The sequence below is a fragment of the Topomyia yanbarensis genome, chromosome 1 (genome assembly GCF_030247195.1).
Source record: "Topomyia yanbarensis strain Yona2022 chromosome 1, ASM3024719v1, whole genome shotgun sequence".
NCBI classification, from domain to species: domain Eukaryota; kingdom Metazoa; phylum Arthropoda; class Insecta; order Diptera; family Culicidae; genus Topomyia; species Topomyia yanbarensis.
The window spans coordinates 36,532,428-36,554,377 of record NC_080670.1 but is presented as its reverse complement, the minus strand read 5'-3'; the positions used below and the strand labels follow the sequence as shown (position 1 = coordinate 36,554,377).

Genomic DNA, 21,950 nt, shown 5'->3' with positions numbered 1-21,950 from the left:
ATATTTTAGTTTTTTGCAAAATTTTTCAAATTTAACAGTTTTTTTAAATTTACAAATTTTTCAAATTTTTGCAAATTTTTCAAATTTTAGCAAATTTTATAATTTTTTGCATATTTTGCAAATTTTTGCAAATTTCACAAATTTTTGCAAATTTTACAAATTTTTGCAAATTTTGCAAATTTTACAAATTTTTGCATATTTTTATATTTTATAATTTTTTTCAAATCTTATAAATTTTTACAAATTCAACAAATTTTTGCAAATTTTACAAATTTTTACAAATTTTAGCTATTTTTACAGTTTTTCGCAATTTTTTGTAAATTTTACCAATTTTTGCAAATTTTACAAATTTTGCAAATTTTTACAAATTTTTGCTATTTTTACAGTTTTTCGCAATTTTTTGTAAATTTTACCAATTTTTGCAAATTTTGCAAATTTTTGCACATTTCACAAATTTTTACAAATTTTACAAATTTTTGCAAATTTTACAATTTTTTGCAAATTTTAAATTTTGCAAACTTTGCAAATTTTTGAAAAATTTTGCAATTTTTTGCAAATTTTAGCAAATTTTAGCAATTTTTTGCAAATTTTACAAATTGTTGCTAATTTTTCAAACTTTTGCAAATTTTATAATTTTTTTACAATTTTTTGAAAATTTCACAATTTTTGCAAATTTCACAAATTTTTGCAAATTTTACAAATTTTTGTAAATTTTACATATTTTACAAGCTTTTGAGAATTTCTGGAAATTTTACAAATTTGTGCAAATTTTACAAATTTTTGCAAATTGTACAAATTTTACAAATTTTTGCAATTTTTAAAAATTATTGCGAATTTAACAAATTTTGTAATTTTTTGCAAATTTTACAAATTTTTGAAAATTTCACAAATTTTACAAATATTTGCAAATTTTACAAATTTTTCTAATATTTACAAATTTTTGCAAATTTTTTCAAATTTTTGTAAATTTTTGCCATTATTTTATAAATCTTTGCAAATTTTACAAATCATTGCAAATTTCGCAAATTGTGCAATTTTTTGCAAATTTTACAATTTTTTGCAAATTTAATAAATATTTGCAATTTTTACAGTTTTCACAAATTTTTGAAAATTAACAAATTTTCGCAAATTTTCGCAAATTTTACAAATTTTTGCAAATTTTACATATTTTACAAATTTTTGCAAATTTTACATATTTAACAAATTTTTGCAAATTTTACAAATCTGTGCAAATTTTACATATTTTTGTAAATTTTACAAATTTTTGTATATTTTTGTCAATATTACAAATATTTGCAAATTTTATAAATTTTTGCAAATATACAAATATTTGCAATTTTTTGCAAATTTTACAAATTTTTGTAGATTTTACAAATATTTTCAAATTTCACAAATTTTTGAACATTTTCGCAATTTTTTGCATTTGAAAAATTCACAAATTTTCTGAAAGTTTTTAAAATTTGCAGGATTTAGGCATGTTGGTGTACAAAATACTTTCACGAGCTTTTCTTCTATCTCAACTGGAATCTCACACACAACTGCACAGCCGACCGGATGTAAACAATAGACTGTAAAGAGAAACTGGGAAAAATGTGCTTAATTTCGTTCAAGAATGAAAAAAGTTACCCAAGCTTGAAAGTATTGCAAATAACTATCGAGTCAGAGTTATAAGTGTATTTTATATCTTGCTAAAATTAGTACCACCCTTGCTTATATTGCAACGAAAAGATGAGCCTAAATACAACAAAATCCAAGTTTTTTAAATTTTATTGATGGGAGAACGAGCTCGAAATGTACCGCTACGTTTCTATTCCATTGTGAAATGAATAGAGCTAACACCTACTGTGTCCCGAGACTATGTTGGTTGCATGAGTTGACCAGACCATATCGTCGCTGTTGTGCTATCTTATGACAAGCGCCATTTAGCACATTTCGAGAAAAAACGATTTTTAAAGTTTGAGATTGAATATCTTGAAACTTATAAATGGTATAAACAATTCAAAGAAGACAATTGATGCTACTATCTATTCTGTATTAACCTCTCAAATATTACGAAGATCGGTTGAGACGGCGCCGGTTGTTGAGTGGTAAGCGTGACCGCCACTCATTCCAATTTGCCTGGGTTCAATTCCAGCCGAGGTCGTTGAGATTTTTCTGAGGTGAAAAAATCTGTGGTCACGTCTTTCTTCGGAAGAGAAGTAAAGCCGTTGGTCCCCGGTATATGAGTTTGGTAGATCGATATCTAGTCCAGATAGTGAAGTCGCCTCTCTGGCGTCGGTAAAGAAGAAGTGATCCAACTTATATAACTCTTACTAACAAAAATATCCTCTTCCTGCGATACTTGTGGAGTGCGCAGTAGTATATACGGCCTCTAGCGAAAGCAAGTATCGGACTAACCATTGCTTCCCTTTCCTTCCGCGATCTACGTTTGGGCCTGGCCGGCGCCGCTATTGATCAATTAAACACTTTAGGATTACCAGGAGTTGCACATTGAAAGATGTTTCGCTAGTCCCAAGGATAATTATCTACTTATTCTCTGTGTAACTTCAGCTAGTCCAGATCGATAACGGAGTAGCAGCCAGGGGTTGCGGCACAAGCTCAATATTACGAAGATCGGTTGACTATGTTGCGAGTTTTAAAATTATTTAGTTTAGTTTTATAAATGTAAACAAAAGTCGCACTCACACATGTCATAGCAGCGTATTGATGACAAAATTTGTATGGCGTGTCATAATCGTGCATGGAAAATTTTCCATAGAAAAAAATCATCAATTGTTAACTTTTATTCATATCTTTGGCTTCATTTGGTCTATTAATAATCGGTGAGAAGCATTTTGAAGGAAAAGAGTCAGGGAATCTAGAAAAAATAGTTATTTTTGGTTACAATGTTGCCAAATATGCTGTTTCCCGTTTAAAACTTAAACATTTTTCTCAGAATTTGTGTATTTTTATTTTGAAATTAATTATGCCATTGTATTTCTCAGATAGTTTTACACATAAAAAAAATCTTATACATCAAAATAACTTAAGCCAATCCCCAAACGCAGTGATTTGAAGCAAACAGTTAAAAATTACTCAGCACCTTTCTCGATATATCTTAGTAATCAAGTAAAATGTCGAAATTCTGAAAACGCCACTTTGAAGAGATTTTTTAGACAAGTGATGTGGCATATCTGACTCAGTTTACCCCAAAATGGCGTTTGTCATAAGATCGCAACAGCGACGATATGTAAACAACTTTTTTCTAGTAGGGTAAAGACTTAATTTTCGCCCCATTAGGGAGGGTGCCACACTATTCTATTAATTACGCTGTCTACAGTCGATGAAATGCACATAAATTGGCATCAGTATCCTTGCTTCGTTCCCAAGAACCAATTTAATACCAAAAATGTCCTGAGAATGGAGAAATACTTCTGTTTGAGCGCCACGAAAACTCGAATCGAATGCTCCTATTTTCGCACTACCATATGGGCCAATGCGTTGAACAAAGATGGCAGACGCTGCTCTAACTAACGGCTTCAAATGGGTAGGGCGATAATAGAAATAGGGCGAAAATAGTCTCCACACCCTAAATACTACTGCAGACATGATAAGCACTTGAAATGGAATATGGGACAGTCAGAATGTCTTGATATGGCAGGAGAATAAAAACTGCAGATCAAAAATCAAAACCCTTCATCTCAAATAATGGACTGAATGATGCACAATTGTACAAGGTATTGCATTATAATGTCCGTTAAGGTCATACTGAGAATGCCTCGGAAAGCGTCCATCTCTGAAAACCAAAAATAAAACTTTTTTCCTCGCCGTTGGCCAAATCTACATGAAAACCAATCAGTGGTAATCAAACAATGTCCCGAACACATTGATTGATTTTCATGCAGATTGTGTAAAGGATGGCGAAGAAAACAGCCTTTTTCGTTTTCAAAGATGATGGCCGCTATTCTCAGTTGAACCTTAAGGAACACAGAAAATCTTCACAGTTCTCGATTTTACTAGAATTTTTCCACAAAATCGTTTAAAATTAAATGATTTCTGTACTACACGCATATTTTTTCAGTTAACTTTTTCTGGTAGGCATGTTTTAAATATGTTGAGTAATAGTTTGATTGGCAAGTAATTTGTAGCTGGATGAAAATTATGAAGCAAATGAACACGGGCCATACTTTTCGACACGAGCAATATCGATCTATTATAGGACTTTTCCCCGACTTCAAGATATGACCCTGCACAGTTATTCTGATTCCAAAGTCGAATCAGCTGAACATCAGTAATCAGTAATTAAACAACGGCTCAATTTTCATCACATCGCTTCCTACGCATTTCACGCATACACACACTGTATCAACATTCTGAGGATTTCTATCGTTTCTAATAATAACGCCATGTAAATTGATTTAGTTCTACTTAAATAACAGCTTGTGGAAGATGAGTTGTTACAATCATTTGGGGGAAGCAGATTTTAAAGACAGTTCTCTAATTAGAATAAATAAATAAATAAATAAATAAATAAATATTCCAATGAACTACTATCTTATAAATAGATAAATAAATAATACAATCATATAATTACAGGCACATTTCAACTAACTAATTAAAACTAAACTCACTCTGGTAGAGCCATCAAGCGAGTTATTTGTATTCTATGCGGACATGTTCGCGAATGGAACTACACTTATCTGAGTCTATTCTTCCAAAGTGCCACCCTTCTCAAACACGCAAGCACCCTCGATCGGAGCAGGGGGAAGTGTGAAAGTTTTTCCCGAAAATCGATGTCACCATAACAAAACCATGACTTTCGAACCATCATCGATTTACCCCGCTGCGTATCCCGATTCCACTACCGAATCATCTCGTTGAGATACAATCTAGCGAAAAGTTTTTGATATTTCCCCTGTTGTTCCCTGTGACCCAGCTCGTTACTAGTTCCTTAGATACCGTTTGTTGATTACTATATCCCACCACTCCTGCCGTCAGCCGTTGTTTTGAAATCTAATCTGTTCTCACTAGCGCGTACTGGTGCGTACAGTGTTCGGAAATGCTTCCCCATCCTACCCCTACAGGTTTCTCGCTAGAACCAGCTTGTTGATGTCGTTGAACGTGGTGACCATGGCCGGATTCGAGAGGTCCTTATAGGTGATGCACTCCTTGTGCGTCTGCTCGCAGTCCACCCCGTCCTGGCCGTCCTTGGCAGCTTTCATGTACCGGAAAAATCGCATTATGTCCGGATTGTCATTGGTCGGTTTGCGCAGCTCGTTCAGTTCCCTGGACAATTAGAAAGAAAGAGATTTTATTGATTTGTGCGGTCTGTCATACAAATTCGCAAAAGTAATAATTCAATTCTAACGAATACCGCAAATTTTCAGTTTCCACGTTCACACTACTAAGCTGACCGCTTTTGAATCAAAAATGTCCACGATATCAATACGGTAAAATAATCCGCACTGAACTAAAAGAGGTTTTGCGATGCGTGTGCCGTAAGTGGCTTACTGGTTCGAAACCACGCCCGAATCAGTGGCCAGCGAACTACGTAGAGTGAAAAGCTACCCGTTACCAACCTGCTGAGCTGCGCCGATATCAGATTACTGTAGGGTGCGTATTTCGCCGGATTGGCGTACATCAGGCAGACCAGCTTCTCCCGGCACGCTTCCTCCTTGTTCGATAGGCCCATCTGGGCGAAAACTGCATCCAGCCGTGACAGCAGCGGACTGTAGAACGGATCATAATTCGTCAGCAGCAAACTACTGCTGGGAATATCGTGGAATATTTTGAAATCATTTCGCTTCTGCTGCCGATTGTAATCGTTGACCGTATTGACGTACGTCACGCGGCCCCCACCGAAGCCCAACCTCGACAGGGCTGCGTTGGCGTTATTCGCGTCAATCATTGCGTTGTAGCTCGTTCCCGCCGCCGGCTGCGAATCTGGAAACAAAAGTGCACGATAATTACTTTTCTCAGCGGATTTCCAGCTCAGCTTTTTCGAATAATACCCAACGGGGGCAGGTAGGCATTGTTTTCCATCGTCATATGGAAATCCTGATCCGAGTTGTACGAGTTGTCTTTGAAGTCCAAATCTTCAACGGTCGTGGCAGGGTGGGACAGGCCGGACACCGACGATAAACCTACGGGAAAAAATGAGGAAAGAAAAGCAATAAACCAACAGCCAGTTAGCATCCGAGTTTGTGTTGTCGACAGCGGCCTCCTACATCACTCTGGCGTCACCTTTCGTCCGCCCTATTACCTTTTCCGAGAATTTTTCCAAACGACCCGATTATGCTAGGCAGGAAAAGCACCAGCAGCACAGTTTTAACAATTTGCAATCCAAACAACAGTGGCCACATGATTTTCTTCAATCCTAGAACGAGAGAAGGAAAAAGTATGTCATTAAAATAACTTTCTCGTCATCTAAGTTTACTGTTCCGAAAAAAGGACAGCTGGTTATGATCTTTTCGTAGTGATACAAACGCAAGTTTTTAGTTTTATGGTTCATGTGATTCAATCCACTTTATTTTAGGGACTTTTGTTGTTTTTGTACTATATGTACAAAAAAGTTCTTTTCTCGTGGTGTGCTGTTTAAACAGCTTTGCTGCAAATCGTTTTTCTACTGTAGGATATCCAATATCCATGTCTAGTAATAACAGCCTGGTAATCCAAATTTTGTTAATTTTGATTGAAGGCTGGTATCGCTTTAGATTTTATTCTGACAAAAACAATAATTTGACATATATCATAAGACAAAAGACAAAGGACTTAAGACAAAGGACATAAGACAAAGGATATAAGACACAGGACATAAGACAAAGGATATAAGACAAAGGAAGGGTGGGCGTATCATAGTTGGTAAATCAATTGCCTTGTACGCATCGCACCTGGGTTCGAGTCCCGACCCCGCACGTAGGATTAGAAATTTTCCATAAAAGATTTTTCTAACCCGAAGAGGCGAATGACCTTAAGGTTGACATGTCGTGTCCTGGCACTTTTAATATTTTTTTACAATTAACTTGCTTATTTACATGTAGGGTAATGAGCCTATTAGTGGGTTTCGGACTATTTCGTTAAGGGTTTATATATGATGAGGTCGGTCACAAAGTCGAACTATTTATTCTTTTATCTTAAAGTATAAATTCTTAAGAAAGTATCTTAATTTTTTAAAGAGGTCTAAGCAGTAAAAGCAAGTATATAACACTTTTCATCCTATTCCTTTACGTGGGCGGAGGGCATGGCGTAAAACTTTAAACGTGAATAATCTCGAAATCATGTTTTACCAAAAACGTTGTTGTAATCACTAGGATTGCCGAAATATCTTTCGACTGATTCCAATTTTCGTTTTAAATTCTTCGTAACTCATTTGACGTGTCCTAAAGCGGGTGCCTGATGTACCGGATAAAAAAATTTACTTCTTTTTTATTCTCTTAATTGTAGGAAAATCTAACAAAATAATGAGAAAAACAAAATACACAAGATATGGTAGGTATGCCGAGATATGCATTTTCTCTTGTATTGATGTGAATACTTTTCTTTTGGAAGGACAATTGGAGATGTAACTATTTTTATGAATGTTGATGCAACGAGAAATTAATCGTAGTCTCTTCGAATACATGGATTTTAATAGCCAAGATATTTGCCAAAAACTTTAACGTGCCAGATTCCTTCAAGTTTGGTTTTGAGTAGATCAAAAACTTTAAGAAAAGGTACGGGATACGTAAAGTGAAGTTGTGTGGGAAAAAATTATCCGCTGATGCCATATCATTTGACCCAATGCGTTGTACAAAAATGGCAGACGCTGCTCTAACCAACTCACACAAATAGGTAGTGTGTTAATAGAAACATGGCAAAAATAGGCCTACTATGATTAATTCTTTTTGACTAACTTTAACTTTTATGACTTTTTCATGATAGAAATACATGGGTTAATGCTTAAATGTAATATTTTGTTTTGCTTTGAATATATCACGCTTCAAATATATCACGCTAAAATACAGAACGACTTGATCTTACAGAAGTTTCGCACGTCCAGCTTCACCACACGAGGTAGTTTTTATAACGCTCAACTCCTTAGCCGAGGCAGAAAGCTTCGTAGCAAAGAACAATATGCAACATGACGTTGAATATGAAAACGTCAAAACCAAGATCCCCGTGTACATGGACCTCGATCTAACTGAAATACGCTTCCATGATTTGGCACCTCGTACTAGTGCGGATTGTATTAAAAGATTCATGTCGAAGTGAAGCGGAATCCGTCACAATCGATACTTGGAGAAACTTTTTCCCTGGCATACTCAACGGTGTTCGGGTGGTGCGAATGCGGCTATACCGTCTTACTTGACTTCCGAGGGCAGATCATCCCAAGGTGTTAACTAGATACAAATATCCCTATGCACATACCCTGGGCAGACGCCCACATGCCAGTTCTGTAATCAGACGACACACTACGGTAAACCTTGCGCCGAAACAACTAAAGAAAACTCATCTACAACCACCACTACCAAACAGCCTTCAACATCTGCTGATACACAACAGACAGCCGGCCAAAAAAATGAATGCCGGACAAACAATATTCCACGGCCTCTCAAAGCCAACAGTTGACGTACGCAGGGAAGAAATAAATAAAAAAGAAGACAGCTATATCAAAGTCACTTGAAAACACAAAAATCACCGAAAATCTAACAGCGACAACCAGAGCCAATCTAGCGATGACGATATGGACACAAACACGAGCGAGGGGGAAGGCAGACAGAATGATTACCAAGGGGCAAAGAGTACACCCGACCATCGATCACCACCAAGAAAGAAAATCATATTTTTTATACCTATCATATTTTTTATACCTATTTTGAATGAATTTTGATTTAAAAAGCATTTGTATTTTTGAAATGTAAATTATTATCAAAAAGGCGAATGACCGTCGAAGTTGAAGCCTTAATAAATAATAATAATAACAGAAGACGGAGGACAGAAGACAGAATACATTAAATATAAAACACAAAACAAAACATAAGAAAACTAAGAAATTACAAACAGAAAATGATAAATAAATAAGATTAATACTATGTTCACACTTATTTCCGATTGCGACTATCTGTGATACTAAACTTGAAATAAAAAATAGATAATGCGGCATGAAATAAGCAATAAAAAGTTCAAAAAAAAAAAACAAAAAGAAAACAATTAAGTCAAGTTGACTGATTTGAACTTCAGATATTATTTTGTACGACCTGCATTCATTTGGTAATTTTTTTACTAAAAATTATCCAGCGTTTCGGCTCACGTATTTTTCCTTTTCCTACGAACCATGGCCATCTGTTATTTGTGTCGTACCTCTTATCTTAAGTATTAACAAAAGACAAAAAAACAGGAAACAACAAAATATATAAGCCGAAAACTTTGAATAGCCAAAAAAATCCTGTTTTGCGGTACCAGGTGTCCGTACAAAATACCATTTGTGATTAATACATAATGGATGAGTAATGTCAAACATTACTGGATTCCATAATTATGCAAGTCGAGAATCATCGAAATTTAATATAGTCTAATTCCGTTCAGTTCATCAAAAGAATTATGTTAGAAACTGAACTTTTTGTAGTACCCACGTTCGTGTTGAATTCTATTGATTTTATACTGTACACTCTCAGGCACGTAGCCAGAGGGGGGGGGGGGGCTAAAGCCCCTCCAGAAATTTTTCAAAAATAAATTTAAAAAACCGGCGATTTTCAACAAAATTTGTTGCTAATTTGGTTTGAACAAATCATTGAGAAAAACTTGAAGAAGGCTATTTCTTACCACCAAAGGCAATGATCACGAAATTCAGTGTGCTTTATGCTTTTGCTCGAACCAGTGCGAAGCGAACGACAATGAACGACTATAATTGTTGCTGTAGTAATCTGTCGAGATCAGTGAGTAGCAAAAGCAAAAAGTGGTGCTCCAGCCAAATACGGTGATTATAAAAGTATTGATGATTCGCATAGGACCGACCATTCATAATGTGGAACATTTCCTGAAGGTGAAAATGGAGGTTAGACTTTCGGAAGCCGCCTTTATCGAGTTTTACCATGGCAGGCATTTAGTGCTCAACAAATTAGCCCAAACGAAACCATTCATTTCGAACAACTTAACACATGGTTGTGTGTGACAATGCTATAATTAAGATCCTCCTATATACGGACGATGAGAAAATCAATGTTCCGCTACAAGATCGGATACCGCTTACTTGCAGATTAATGTCACATTTGGGAGAAATGCAATCCATTAGGAAGGGCAATTATTGAGGGCGAGAAGCAAGGAAGGAATTAGATATTCGCGAACATAAAGACAGCAACTACAATAATGACACGGAAATGTACAATAGCGAGATAGAAATGAACAACTCCCCCCAAGACATTGTGGGCGAGGAAAAAAATATTTCCTGGCCTCGTAAACAGGTTTCCACGTGCAATGGCTAAGCGCTTGCGCGAGATCTGCCGGACAAGCATTTAAAGTGGTTATATTATTTTATTGTTTACATAAGGAAATATATAAAAGACTCACGATCCCGTTTGTTATTTTTAAACGATAAGTTTTTGAATTGCACACAATTCTGAATTTTTGTATTAGGTCAGTGCACACTGTGCACTCTGTACTCTGTATTGTGCTACACAAAAAGTACTTAAATTTGTCTGAGAACGATTCCGCCAAAAATACAGTTTTTGTTTCACGCCATTTTAACGCAATACCATTTTCATTGACGCTTAATTTCATTCTCACGAGGAATTCGTTCCGTACTAATACACTGTTAATCCGTAAATCCGTGATATCTGCAACAAACTTGTAAAAGAAAATTCTTTTAAAAGTGGACGGGTCAAAAAGTGGTAAAACAATAGGCAATCACGAAGAGCGACTAAAATGTTGGGACTGATTGAATCTATAAGCCAATAAGTTGGGATAAGTGTTTCGATTTCATGTCTTCAGTATGTGACAGTCTTTCGTTCTGTTTTTGCTCGTCATGGAATAAAATGAGAGAAATAATATAAGTTAAATAAGAGAGAAAAAAATCAACTAATCGAAATCGACTCAAGATCACTCTTCTATCTTTTCTATACACTCAACACTAGTGCTTTCGGAATTACGCTCTGATCTTCTCATTTCGTCTTCGTTATCCGTACAACTTTGATGCGTTCGGTGCAACAACTTTAATTGAAACTTTTTCCCAAATAGTGGTAAAACAAACCTGTAATCAGACAAATATTACAACTTTCTTCAAGAAGTCATACATCTCTTCCAATCTTGATGATGATTGTAAAAAAATCAAGAGATAATTATTTTTATTCAAAAACAAATCAATTACTGAGCAGATAAGTGTCCACATATTTGTTTAACAAATTGACGAACAGTTCTGCAAAAGTTTCACAGGAAACGGATAATTTGCTGTAATTTAAAAACAGACAACTCTAAAAGAAAGCCTCTTCGGCAAATTAGATGTAAGTGCGATGTGTTCTCTTCCATGTGTCGAAAGCAAGTGATGCTGAAATTATTAAGCTCACCTATGTTTATAGCTTCGAGTTATTTTGGTGGTGTCATCAATGTTATATTTACCAAATTTTACTTAAATTAGAAGCATTCACTAATCAGTGCTAACTAATTTTCTTTCGATTAGTGAACAAGTTCTGAGCAGTTTCGCTCAGTAGATTAAATACTGGGTAGTTTCCATTAGTAGATTAAATCATTGAAATATACATTTTACATTGTTCAAAAACCCATGAAATCTGAAATAAAACCTTTAAATTTACAAATATAATATTAAACTAGTCTAGGTAATCTTCTCAAGTTTCAACGGTTTTGCAAGATTGCTGAAAGTCAATAGAGCTAAGGTTCTAATTCTTGCTTTGTAGTGAAATCAGTAGTTTTTTGACTCACTATAGGTTTTGACTTTTACTATAGTTTCAGGGATCTAGGAAAATCAATCTACGATATTTTTAATTCGTAAGTCCAATGATATAAAAAGTATCTAAAAAGAATCTACATAAATAAATAAATAGATAGTTATTCTCAGTTGCCTCATAATATTGTCGAAGATAGTCTTTAACCCATTCCCCACGAGAGTCAAATGAAAAAACCTGTTTTAATCCACCTAGTGGTGCAATTGTGCCTTTCTCATTTGCTCAAATTACGAATCCATGGCTACTTGTGTTCAATACAATGATGGAAATTTATATTACGTATTCAGTACGATTTGCACATATATACAATGGATCGACAGCCAAGATCTTGAGATACTATGTGTCGAAACTGAAACATCGATTGAAACCAGCGGCGTATCAAGGAGGAAGATTCGGGAGGTCCGGACCATGCCGAAAATTTTCAACTTGTTAGGGAAATTTAAACTAGCTTTAATTTTAAAGCAGTGAAGTCAATTTTCATCAAAATTAACATTCATCACCCATTCAAACCTGATAGTAATCCATGGTTTCGATGCACGAACATGTGTACAGACGAAAACCTTCCATAGTAACTTATTTTCAAGCTGCAAACAAATCTGAATCCATGAAGAGTGTAACCAAGTTTGCTTGTTTACATTCCTTCCATTCATTCATTCCAAGTGATCATTTTTCAAGCTGAGTATGCCACACTATCTTCGATTCTTATCCATTCAGCAGTGAGGCACATGCTTCATAATATTTTCCGCATTCAATCGAAGTGATTGAGACAGTTTTGACGCTTCAAAGCTTAAGAAGGGCTTTCGAAAGCTATAGTGACGGGCCTTTATTGCACTAGAACATCCGCTAGAAATATTAATGCCAAAATATCCTTATTTTTTAGCCCAAAAATATTGCAACACATGGTATTTGATTCATTCATCAAGCAACGAAAGTTATCGATTGCGATGAGAAAACATCCATATTGACCCGATCTTTACTCAATGCTGAGTTGCCTCTGACAACAACATTGTACAGCATTTATTGACGAATGAAAAGTTCTATTTGGCGCGTTATGTATTTGGGTTTGATCGCCTACTACAAATAGAATGACATGATAAGCAAGGACGATTGGTTCAGTATACAACATTCGATATTTGATATGCATCATTTTGAATCAACAATATTTTCATCAATCACCATCACTGTTTTAAAGTAGCAACCCCTCATTGCATACTACTACCTAATCCTTCATAGGAAAATTTTTTCGGCCGGGATTAGGTTGACGATTTTTAGAGTGATTGCATAATTTTTCTATAGGGACCGTTCATAAACTACGTAGACCGAAATTTGAGAATTTTTAACCCCCCCTCCCCCCTAGTAGACCTTAGTAGACTTTTACCAACCCCCCCCCCCACGCCAAAAGTCTACGTAGACTTTTAATTTTTTTTTATTCGCGGGAAATGTGAAATTAGAAAGAAGCACATTATAATGTTCAATTAAAAATTAGTGTTCAAATTTATTTGAAGCTTTTTAAATATTAAAGAAAGGTTTTTACATTGGTTTTTGTCTATGATTGATCAAATCAATTAATACCAATTCAAGGTGCTTTCCAACGTTTGTGTAGTGGAATACTTCTTTTCAAGATTAGTAACTCAAGTATATGTAAAAAGATATATTGCTATAACTAGTTCAAATTTTGACCGAAGTACCTACACCAACAATGCAGAATTGATAAACACTTTTTGAGCCTTATTAGTGCATTTAAAATTGTTAAATTATGAGAAACAATTACAAAATAATACTGTAGGTGTGTACTATCATCTAGACTAAAAATGCACACAAATTTCAATTTTCGTGAACAAATTTCAAAATTTCTAAGATAATACAATATAAATTGCCATGTGTGATTAAGGGAACGAAGCTATTTAAATCTTCCCAAAAATATATTTATTTTTCTTATGTAATAAATACCCATATCACCTGAGAATATTATCGTAAAGTATCAAACTCCGCATATTTTCGAAGATAAATATAGTAGAACCGGTCTGCACGGAGTTGCGTAGGGTCAAGACGTAAAATGTAACGGGTGTTTAATTATGTTGAAATCAGTGTAAATGATTGCAAGAGAAACTGATTAACTCGAGTAAACTCTTTGTTGCAGAATTTTAATTACACTACTGCTTTAACCACCGATATCAATAAATAAAAAATAAAAAAAATTAATCCATTTAATCCTAACTGAATAGACCGATACTTTGAATACAACTCTCTTTAAATCTCCTTTATAATTAGTAATACGAGAATAACAAAAAATAAAAGTCTACGTAGACTTTTTAAAAGACCCCCCCTCCCCCCTCGTAGACAAACGTAGACTTTTGCCAGACCCCCCCGTCCCCCCTATGAGGCTACGTGGTTTATGAACGGCCCCATATGAGAAAGGCAAAAATATGCCAAAGTCCAAAAAAGTCAATTTTCGTCAAAATTCTTTTTTCGAGATTTCATCAAATCTCAACGTTTCATGCATTTTAAAGTCATTTGACATCAAAAATGCAAATTAGATTTTGAAATTTTCCCCTGAGATTTTTTCATTTCAGTTTATATGGGAATTTGCTGTGTGGTCGCACTCTTCAACCTGTAACTCCGGAACTGGAAGTCCAACCAATAAAAAATTTAATAGCAGATGGGAAGGTTGTACCTTTCATTTGAGACTAAGTTTGTGCAAATCGGTTCAGCCATCTCTGAGAAACAGAGGTCACATTTTTTTCCACATACACACATAAATACACACACAGACATTTTCCGATTTCAACGAACTGAGTCCCTCTGGGCCGGGATTAGGTTGACGATTTTTAGAGTGATTGCATAACCTTTCTATATGAGAAAGGCAAAACATGTGTTTTTCTCAGGATTGTTATGATTACAACATGATCAGTATCATTTAAATTGAGAATTTCATAAAGTTGAGTTAACGCAAAGTTCGGATGAAGTCACAGAACTAGCAATAGTAGCAAGACGCCTGATCATGAAAATAGGAGTTGAACCTATTTTCCGCATCTACAAATCGCCTGCCTTATCAGAAGATTTGAAGCATATTTCGACACTTTGTCACTTTGTTCGGACATTCTTTGCAGCGGTAAACTTGGATTTCACACTGATATATTCCTATCCATGGAGACAACCTTGACGTTGGTTTCGTTCTCCTGATTAGCAAATGCGTGTAAAGTTTCGTGAGACGGGTTTTTGAATATTTTTCTACTCATTCCAATTTAGCGTCTCCTACACCTTGTAAAAGTGTAGTCTAGAATGCATAGCTTTTTCAAGCAGCCCTAAATACTTTGAACTCTTGAATATTCATTTTTGTAACTAGAGAAATTTCTAACTTGTAAATTAATAATAATCAAATTTAATTCGTCGATGCACTATAGCCTTTCTTGTAACAGACAACATATTTTTAGGGTTTTGTAGTGTCTACTGTCTTAGTTTCGGAATTGTTTTCACTAAGAACTTTTCACAATTACGTTCAGTTTCCAGTGACTATCTCAACTCATCAGAATTAATACATTTATGCAATAATTTTTAAGCCCCTCCCGAAACAAAATCCTGGCTACGGGCCTGCACACTCTCTACTGAGTACAAATTAAGAAACACATTACAAGTGCGACGGATAACAACAAATTACCCATGCTTCCTTACCTTTGAAGAAAAACAGCCGCCCATTTTGGACTGCCCGTGACATGGTACTGCCGCTGCTGCTGGTGCTTCCGAAAAACCGCCGGTCGACGTACCCTGCGACACCGTTTATTATTTTCAAATCAAACTCTGACAGTCCGAACATGTTCAGACTTCGTGTGTTCTTCGGTTCTGTTGGATCCTGCGAAGCTAACCTCGCAGCGGACGACACGTTCGATGAAATCAGTCCCGTCAAAATTTGCCTATAGTTACGATCCAAGGCATCGTCAACGTAACTAACGAGGATGTTCTCGAACTCCTGCAGCTCATTCGTTTGATCCGTCACCGGCGGAGGGACGGTTGTGATTGTTTCGTTCCGCAGTGCCGTGCTGCGTTGCGGCAATGTTTCACACCGCGTAGACGGCATGTTTGCTGCTCCTGCCGCTAAAAGAGCTAGAGTTCCGAGTAGGTGTGCTTGCCACAGGGTGGGCTGTTTTCTTTTTGTGTTCATCATATATGAGACGAGTGTGGTATCCGGTAATAAAAAGTTGAAAGTGGATAGTGATAGTAGGGTGGGCAAATTTGTATGCCAGTTGTTCTATTCTCTAGTCGAGGAATCCAATGCTTCCGTTTGGAGTGCCCTCAATGCACGAATGAAACCATTCTCGGCGCTGTCGTTGCTCAGCGGGTTCATTGAGATGAAAGGACGGTGTATGTTACGCTTTCAGCTGGGCAGGATTTTAATATGGGCCAGGAATGCGCACTACTCATATATGCAGAAGTGTGATTCTCAAGCAAATCTGAAAATAGAAAGTTTAAAGAATTTTAGTTTTGATCGTAATAATGAGGTTAGGATGAATCAAAAGTATAAATTTTATCAAGTCAACAAACTAAAGAAAATACTGTGCATAGATAGGTCAAGACGGCAAATCACTGTGAACCTAGTCTGAATCTAACTCATACCAATAAATTTAATCCGACATTACGAAAGTTTAGTCGGGCAAAACAAAAGTTTGTGTTATTTTGATCTTTCAGTTTCGTATTGCATCCATGTACCGGAATGGCTTCTACAATTACGAGTACTCCAGGTGATGAACAGATGTAGTTCTACAACTGCTAATTGCACACAGTTTCGATCGAAATATTTACACAGCCGCACGTGTTATCGCCATGTCTCTCTTGTTACGTAACTGTGCCACACCGGGATGCAATCTAAAAGAGGGTCTGTTATATACCTGATAACTGATCGAAAACTGCATCGTTAGCTAATTCACAACAAAAATGGGAAATCGCAGTTTTCCGTGCGTGGGAACAGTCAGGTGTTTGGAATGAACCAATCATGAACCGCAACTCAATCATTTTCAGTCCATCGTTCAACGGTTGAATGATGGACCAGATCTCGTTGCACACCTAACTACGTATGACCCATAAAGACACATCGGAAAATTAGCCGTGAATTAACGAATATACAATAAACACAACAAATCGCCTAGCAAAAAGCTTGCCATCAAGTTAAGAAACAAACCATAAACAGATTGTAGGTCAACAACTCAATTACGAGGCACGATGCTGGCGGATCCTCCAGATCTCTATCGAAAATTTCATTTAGACCGTCACCGGCACATTGGGATACGTGGTTCTAGTCGGTCAGAAATCGGGAGCGGCGTTCGATGCAGGTTCGGAGTGGTGGATTTGCCGTGGAAAATAGTACTAAATAATTTTAAAATTGGGATTGCCATACTCAGCCAAATTTCACGTACTCAAAACATGTTTTTTGCAAAACATTTTGAGCACTTCTTGGTTCTCGTTTATTGTTCAGAAATCGAAGAGATTAGCGTACGGTTGTGCTATAAATAAAATTCATCCTGTTCGGTGGTGAATTGTGGGCCTCGGGTGGTTTAAAAAACGATTAAATATTTCCAGCTGTTCTACAATCTTGATTGGGCGATGAGAAGGAAAAAAGAGCAATGGAATTAGCACGGATAAATTGGATCCAACCTACCTATTTTTAAACAAGCGAACCTAATAATTTGTTTAAATCTGTTCGTAGTTCCAACTGAACGTTTTACACCAAACTCCCTCCCAAAGCTTAAGCGGCGAAGGAAGCAAATAAATAATGGATAGGTGCGATTGTAATAATTGTTTACTTTGGTCGGCTCGGAGCTGGTGATGTAATGATATCTAGTGAAGCAGTAGTAATCATCATTCATCATTCCCGGATCGATGTGGGTCAATTAACAGTGCCTATTTACGAGCCGCACAGATGCAATCATCCATCATTGCTGCATGATTGAAAGGATTGAGCCAGTTGATTGGGAATTTGGATTTACTACAGCAAATCACCACCGGCGATCATTGCAACGATAAATGCAAAATTCAAAATTACCGTTCCTCGTGGTTCCTGTTGGGATTTATATAGGCATAACTTATGAATTTTTGATTCGCCGGTGATTTGATGTGATAAGGGTAAAATTGGTCTGATGATAAATTCCAATCAGCAATCAGCAACCATAGAATTGCGGTGTGACTTGGCAATGAATATAGCAATTGCTATGGCAGCACTAGAACCGACTTTTCTGGTAAAACTATGAATCATAACACTTGGATCATATTTCAATTCACCTAACAATTTTGGTGTTCCAAGAACCGAAATCTCCAGGACCGGTCGTCAAGTGTCCACATGTGTCTGTAGAACGGTTACCAAATGGACTGAGAGCAAATTAAGGACATCCCTGCCAAATATATTCGGAATTGGAGCCTGAATCAGTTGTCACTTGAGCCAGAATTCTGAAAAAGTCGGGATTCTGGCTTATTTTCAAGCAGTTGAACTGGGACGTTGAATCTTGATCGAGACAAATTGGAATGGTGTAGTGCCAATATTAAACAAAGATAATCACTTTGGCCAAACCTCATATCGAGCTATCCAACAAATTTTGGTTACTTTTGAGTAAAAGAACTTTTGGTTGGAATGAGTCGCAGAGAGTATGCATTAACAAAAACAATCGCTGGAAGTATTTGAAATTGACAATTGAAATTGATTTTCTTGGAATAAAGTTGATCTGAATAATTTAATACAGGGTGATTCATCATGACGTTTTTTGATCTCGCAAAAATTTGAAAAATGTAGTAAATCGCGAAATGTTTATTTATCAATCGAAAGAACATTTTTTGCCATTTACTGTTTGAAAACAATTTCTTTTAAATGTTGACCATGTTGGCGCTTGAGGTAATCCATTCAATTGGTCCAATTTTTGATGACGGATTCGAGTATTTCAATTGGTATCTGGCTAATTAGTCGAGTAATGGTGGTTTCCAATGCTTGGGAATGTCACTGCCGCGATGTTTTCTTCAATGCGTGCTGGATGTGGTCGATTTGTTCGCTAATCATCTAATAACGAGAACTGCAACTTATACTCGTTGATTGTATGGCAAACAGGGAAGTCAGTTGGCCGAATATGTCGAACATATTATGGCCGGAGTGCACGAAACACATTTCTCACAGATCGGTGATTTTCGATATATAGTTGAATAATTTGAAAATGGTGAGCATACTATGGTGGCAAACAATACTAAACTACAATAACATGACATGCTCTGTTAAAAAAACATCATGTTGAACAACCCTGTATATGCCAAAGTTTGAGACTAAAAATAAGGACATTTGAAGTAAAATAAGGACGCTTTCCAAAAACCTCGAAAATAAGGACATGTCCCTTAAAATAAGGACGGTTGGTAACCCTAATGTTAACGTGTCGCAAATGTCTACTAAATGTCTACTAAATAAATGCCGCAAACGGTCCGAAATTATTCACTTGCATTCGGATAAGTTCATATAATATTGTTCACAGATCACCGATGTAGTTCGGTATGCCACGAAATAAAAATATTTTTCGTATATTTTTACAGTCGAACGCCGGACTTCTAAATCACCAAATCGTACAATTCACATGCACGTAAATGATTTCACTTGTACACAAATCACTAAGTTTATGTAGATTAGCACCAAATCGGTACCTAGCTGTACCTGTGTCAATTCGGTCATTAATTTGGATTTATCTTTTAACTAACCCCAAGTTGGTGCTAGTTACTGAAGCAGTAAATTCGATATAAAAACACCTAACTTTATCTAAGATAAGGTTTATGCTCTTATGCACAAATTGGGTCAATCCAAATGTTTCCACTGTAAATTTTACAAACGATCAGTCTGCTTCTAACGCCTGAAGGTCTTGGTAATAATATTCATTTCACTTTCAGTTTCTGTCCAAGCCGCAGAGGAGTATGTACTGCTGCCACTGCCATTAGTATGTCGTAATACGAATAAAAATAGACCATAGCTAGTTTTTGGCACAATCTAATGTAACTTTTTATCATATATGTATAATGTAACGTTATATCAAACAACTTTTTTTTTCGAGAGTTGTCCTACTGGAGCTGTAGAGCTAGGTTCTTGGAAGGGCTCCCCGTCAGAATCACACACTACAATTGCAGAAGAGACAGGCAATGACGCCCACTAAAACACCAAAACACTGCTTTAGGCCAGTTGCAGCGGGCCGTGAGTCTGAATCTGATATTTATTGTACGGTTCAGATATGTGCGGGGGTAGAGACTTCGCGATCGCGTGTATCGTTTCGAAGGATTCGAGCATTTGTACGTCAACGTGTTCAATCGCGTGTGCGTTTGTATGTCGCGTGTGCTAACGTGTATGTAACTTCGCGTGCATATATTCTATTTTATAACCGTGTGCCTTTCGCATATTCGCGTGTGTTCTTAGATGATCTCGCGCGGACCGTGAATCTAATACTTAATTTTTGGCTTAGAGCTAGAAAAAGTGATATCTTCTATCTCGAGCAAATGAAAAGGCCATAATACGTCAATGGCCATGATCCAATTTCACCCCCACCGCATGGTATTTTGATAGTGTTTTGAAAGAGAACAACCTATAAAAACACCATCATAATGGTCCGGTAGAACCCATATAAAAACCTTATTTTGGTGCATTTGGTGTTTTGATGGGTGCGAAATTTGGCAAGGACCATTATTATGGTCTTTTTAAGGGTTTGTGTGCTGTATGAACCCATGAGAGTTTGCTCGGGATATCCCCAAGCAACACTCGCAAAATGTAGTGGCCGCAATTTGGCGCATAACCATTCACTTTTGCTGCGGTGCGCTTTTTTAGTTGCTAAATCAGTTGTATAATGGTTGACATACGCTTCTTTTCAACGAATTATGTTGCCGAAACTGCTAGTCAACAAACGGTGTTGCTCGGGTCACTACAGTTCCTGGTCATGTCGCCATGGAAGATGTTGTCTAGTGGATATGAGCTTTATTTTTTGATTGGTTCTACTAAATGTATGGACCTAATTTACTAGGAAAGAGGGTAATGGTTTCCGGACGTCACCGATTCATGATCGCACGAACACGGACGTTTGCAGGTTCGCGTCTGAAACTGCGTTTAAAACTTCGTAAGTGCTAAAACGTTCACCTTATTACCGGGGTGTTATAAAGTTTGCGCGATCGCGGGCGTAGGAGTGCGGTGTTGATCGCGAATGGCTTAAGCGTTTGTATGTTGACGTGTTTGTCACGTGTGCTGGCATGCATTTGACTTCGCGTGTGTAAAACTGGATTCTGTAACCGTGTGACCATTCATATATTCGCGTGCTCTCTTGGATGGTCACGCGGACCTTCATTGTTATATTTAGATTTCGGTGTACAATTCACATTCTGACAGGGAGTGAGTTACCCCATATCACTAGAGTTCCCCGTCATGTCGCCATGGAACGTGTTGTCCAGTGGATATGAAAGTTTTTTTTTTTATTTCGATTATAGAGGTTTTAACCTTAAGGTCATTCGCCTCTTCGGGTTAGAAAAATCTCTTATGAAAAATTTCTAACCCTATGTGCGGGGTCGGGACTCGAACCCAGGTGCGCTGCGTACAAGGCAATCGATTTACCAATACGCTACGCCCACCCCGATATGAAAGTTTTCTTTTTCTAATTCGTCCAATTGAAGGAATTGACCTAGTCTGCTGATACCAAGGATAGAAAGCGCGGGAGTTTTTAGGTTCACGCTTGAGACCGCGTTTCAAAATTTATAATCACTGAGACGTTCATCTTATCACCGGGATGTTGCCGTGGATGATCGCAAAGGGATCAAGCATTTGTATGTTAACGTGTTTGTCACGTGTATGGGACTTCGCATGTATAATTTCGATTTTATAATCATGTAGCGTGTATTTTTGAATGATCGTGAATCTGATGCTTAATTTTTGGTGTATGATACAATTGGTAGAAGAGAGTCATTTTCGTCACATCACTAGAGTTCCAGGTCATGTCACCATGGAACGTGTTGTCTAGTAAATACGAGCGTCATTTTTTGTTTGGTTCAACTGAA

The 21,950-nt window shown here is 36.7% G+C and overlaps 1 protein-coding gene across 2 annotated transcripts in view; it reads right to left on the bottom strand.

The window, feature by feature from the left end:
• Positions 1-4,213: 4,213 nt before the first annotated feature.
• The window catches only part of LOC131677377 (uncharacterized), an 85,273-nt gene continuing 67,536 nt past the window's right edge, over positions 4,214-21,950 (bottom strand). For both annotated transcript variants that reach the window (XM_058957160.1, XM_058957161.1), the window contains 5 exons: positions 15,585-16,360; positions 6,242-6,355; positions 5,991-6,122; positions 5,559-5,922; positions 4,214-5,265 (listed from right to left, as the gene is read on the bottom strand). In XM_058957160.1, the coding sequence (XP_058813143.1) occupies positions 5,058-5,265; positions 5,559-5,922; positions 5,991-6,122; positions 6,242-6,355; positions 15,585-16,074 (1,308 nt within the window). In that variant the 5' untranslated portion in view covers positions 16,075-16,360 and the 3' untranslated portion in view covers positions 4,214-5,057. The remainder of the gene's footprint in view (positions 5,266-5,558; positions 5,923-5,990; positions 6,123-6,241; positions 6,356-15,584; positions 16,361-21,950) is intronic.